At 62.2% G+C, this 1,730-nt stretch overlaps 1 protein-coding gene across 1 annotated transcript in view; it reads left to right on the forward strand.

Moving 5' to 3' along the window:
- LOC102440748 (aldehyde dehydrogenase, dimeric NADP-preferring) overlaps positions 1 to 1,520 on the forward strand; it is a 6,887-nt gene extending 5,367 nt beyond the window's left edge. The window contains 4 exon segments of the mRNA XM_014466759.2: positions 217 to 227; positions 229 to 312; positions 537 to 745; positions 1,269 to 1,520. Coding sequence (XP_014322245.1) covers positions 217 to 227; positions 229 to 312; positions 537 to 745; positions 1,269 to 1,488 — 524 coding nt within the window. The 3' untranslated portion in view covers positions 1,489 to 1,520.
- Positions 1,521 to 1,730: the final 210 nt, after the last annotated feature.

Genomic DNA, 1,730 nt, shown 5'->3' on the forward strand with positions numbered 1-1,730 from the left:
TCCTACCGCGAAATGGATTTTGTTCCAAAATTTAAAATCTTCGGCGGTGTCTCCAGAATTTTTTGGTTTATGTTAAACCCCCCCACCGTCCCCCCTCCTCCGGAAACACAAGAATAAGGGAAGGAAGGACACCAAGCGGGGCCCCCCGGCGGGGAGTTTTTGGGGGGGAGAAACACTTGGGGGGGGGGGGGGGCTGACCTCTGGTGTGCTCTGCAGGGAATGCAGTGGGTCATCAAGCCCTCGGAGCTGAGCGAAGAAACATGGCGAAGCCCTGCTGGCCTCCCCTCATCCCCTCAGTACCTGGAACAAGGTGCGGGCACAGAGAGCTGAGGCGGGGGCCAGGCCTTGGGAGTGAGAGATGGCGACTGCTTTGCGGCCAGAAGGCGCAGCCCTGGTGGTGGTGGGACCCACTGGCCTCGGCCACTGGGGGGCAGAGCCCTGAGCCATGTGTGTGTGGGGGCCTGAGTGGCCGTGGCTGCCCCGGCGGGGGAGGGGCTGGGGTCCTTTCTGAGCCTCGCCTTCCTCCCGCTCGGTAGGATCTGTACCCGGTGATCAATGGGGGCGTCCCCGAGACCACGGAGGTGCTCAAGGAGAGGTTCGACCACATCCTGTACACGGGCAGCACTGGTGTCGGCAAGATCGTGATGACGGCCGCGGCCAAGCACCTGACCCCGGTCACCCTGGAGCTGGGGGGGAAGAGCCCTTGCTACGTGGACAAGGACTGTGACCTGGACGTCGCCTGCCGGTGAGGGGCTCAGCGCCTGAGCTGGAGCGGCCATTCTGACTGCGGCCGGCTCCCGGGGACCACAGCTGCGCTCTGAGCGACACAGACATGCCCCTGCCCTAAGGGCCTGTAGGCCTGGGCGGAGCTTGGGCAGCCAGGGGGAGCCGCCAGCCCAGGAAGGCAGGAGAGGAGAGGTCCAGCTGGGGCTCTGCCCAGCTTCCCCCTCCCACGTGCATCGCCTCCCAGGTGGGGATCCCGGCTGGCAGGGCTCAAGAGCGAGACAGCGGGGCACAAAGGCTGTCTGCCCAGACACCCCCAGAACCCCCTGCACTCGCCGATGAGGGAAAGATGTGCGGGGACCCAGGCCCTGGGGGCATGTCCAGGGACAGGGGGCGCCTCAGCCCAGAATCTGGGAGCCAGGGCTGGCTCTGCTGGAAGTCACATCCGCGCTCTGCCCGAGTCCTGACCCTGAGCCTAAGGGACAGGGCACCAGCGCCTGGCAGCCTCCGGGCTGAGAATACGGTCTGACCTGGGATTTTCGCAGGCGCATCGCCTGGGGCAAGTTCATGAACAGCGGCCAGACCTGTGTGGCCCCCGACTACATCCTCTGCGACCCCTCCATCCAGAGCCAGGTCGTGGAGAAGCTCAAAAAGTCCGTGAAGGTGAGTGCAGCCCCAGGGGCGAGGCGGCCGGGTGGCCAGGTGGGTGTGGACTTCAGAAAACTGGATTTTTTCCTGATCATAAATGTAATCCACACTCTGTAGATAATTTGGAAAAAGATTAAAAAGCATAAAGAGGCCCTAACCGGTTTGGCTCGGTGGATAGAGCTTCGGCCTGCCGACTGAAGGGTCCCAGCTTCGATTCCGGTCAAGGGCATGTACCTTGGTTTCGGGCACATCCCCAGTAGGGGGTGTGCGGGAGACAGCTGATCAATGTTTCTCTCTCATCGATGTTTCTAACTCTCTATCCCTCTCCCTTCCTCACGGTACAAAATCAATAGAATATA

The sequence above is a fragment of the Myotis lucifugus genome, unplaced genomic scaffold (assembly GCF_000147115.1).
Source record: "Myotis lucifugus unplaced genomic scaffold, Myoluc2.0 scaffold_355, whole genome shotgun sequence".
In the NCBI taxonomy this organism is placed as follows: domain Eukaryota; kingdom Metazoa; phylum Chordata; class Mammalia; order Chiroptera; family Vespertilionidae; genus Myotis; species Myotis lucifugus.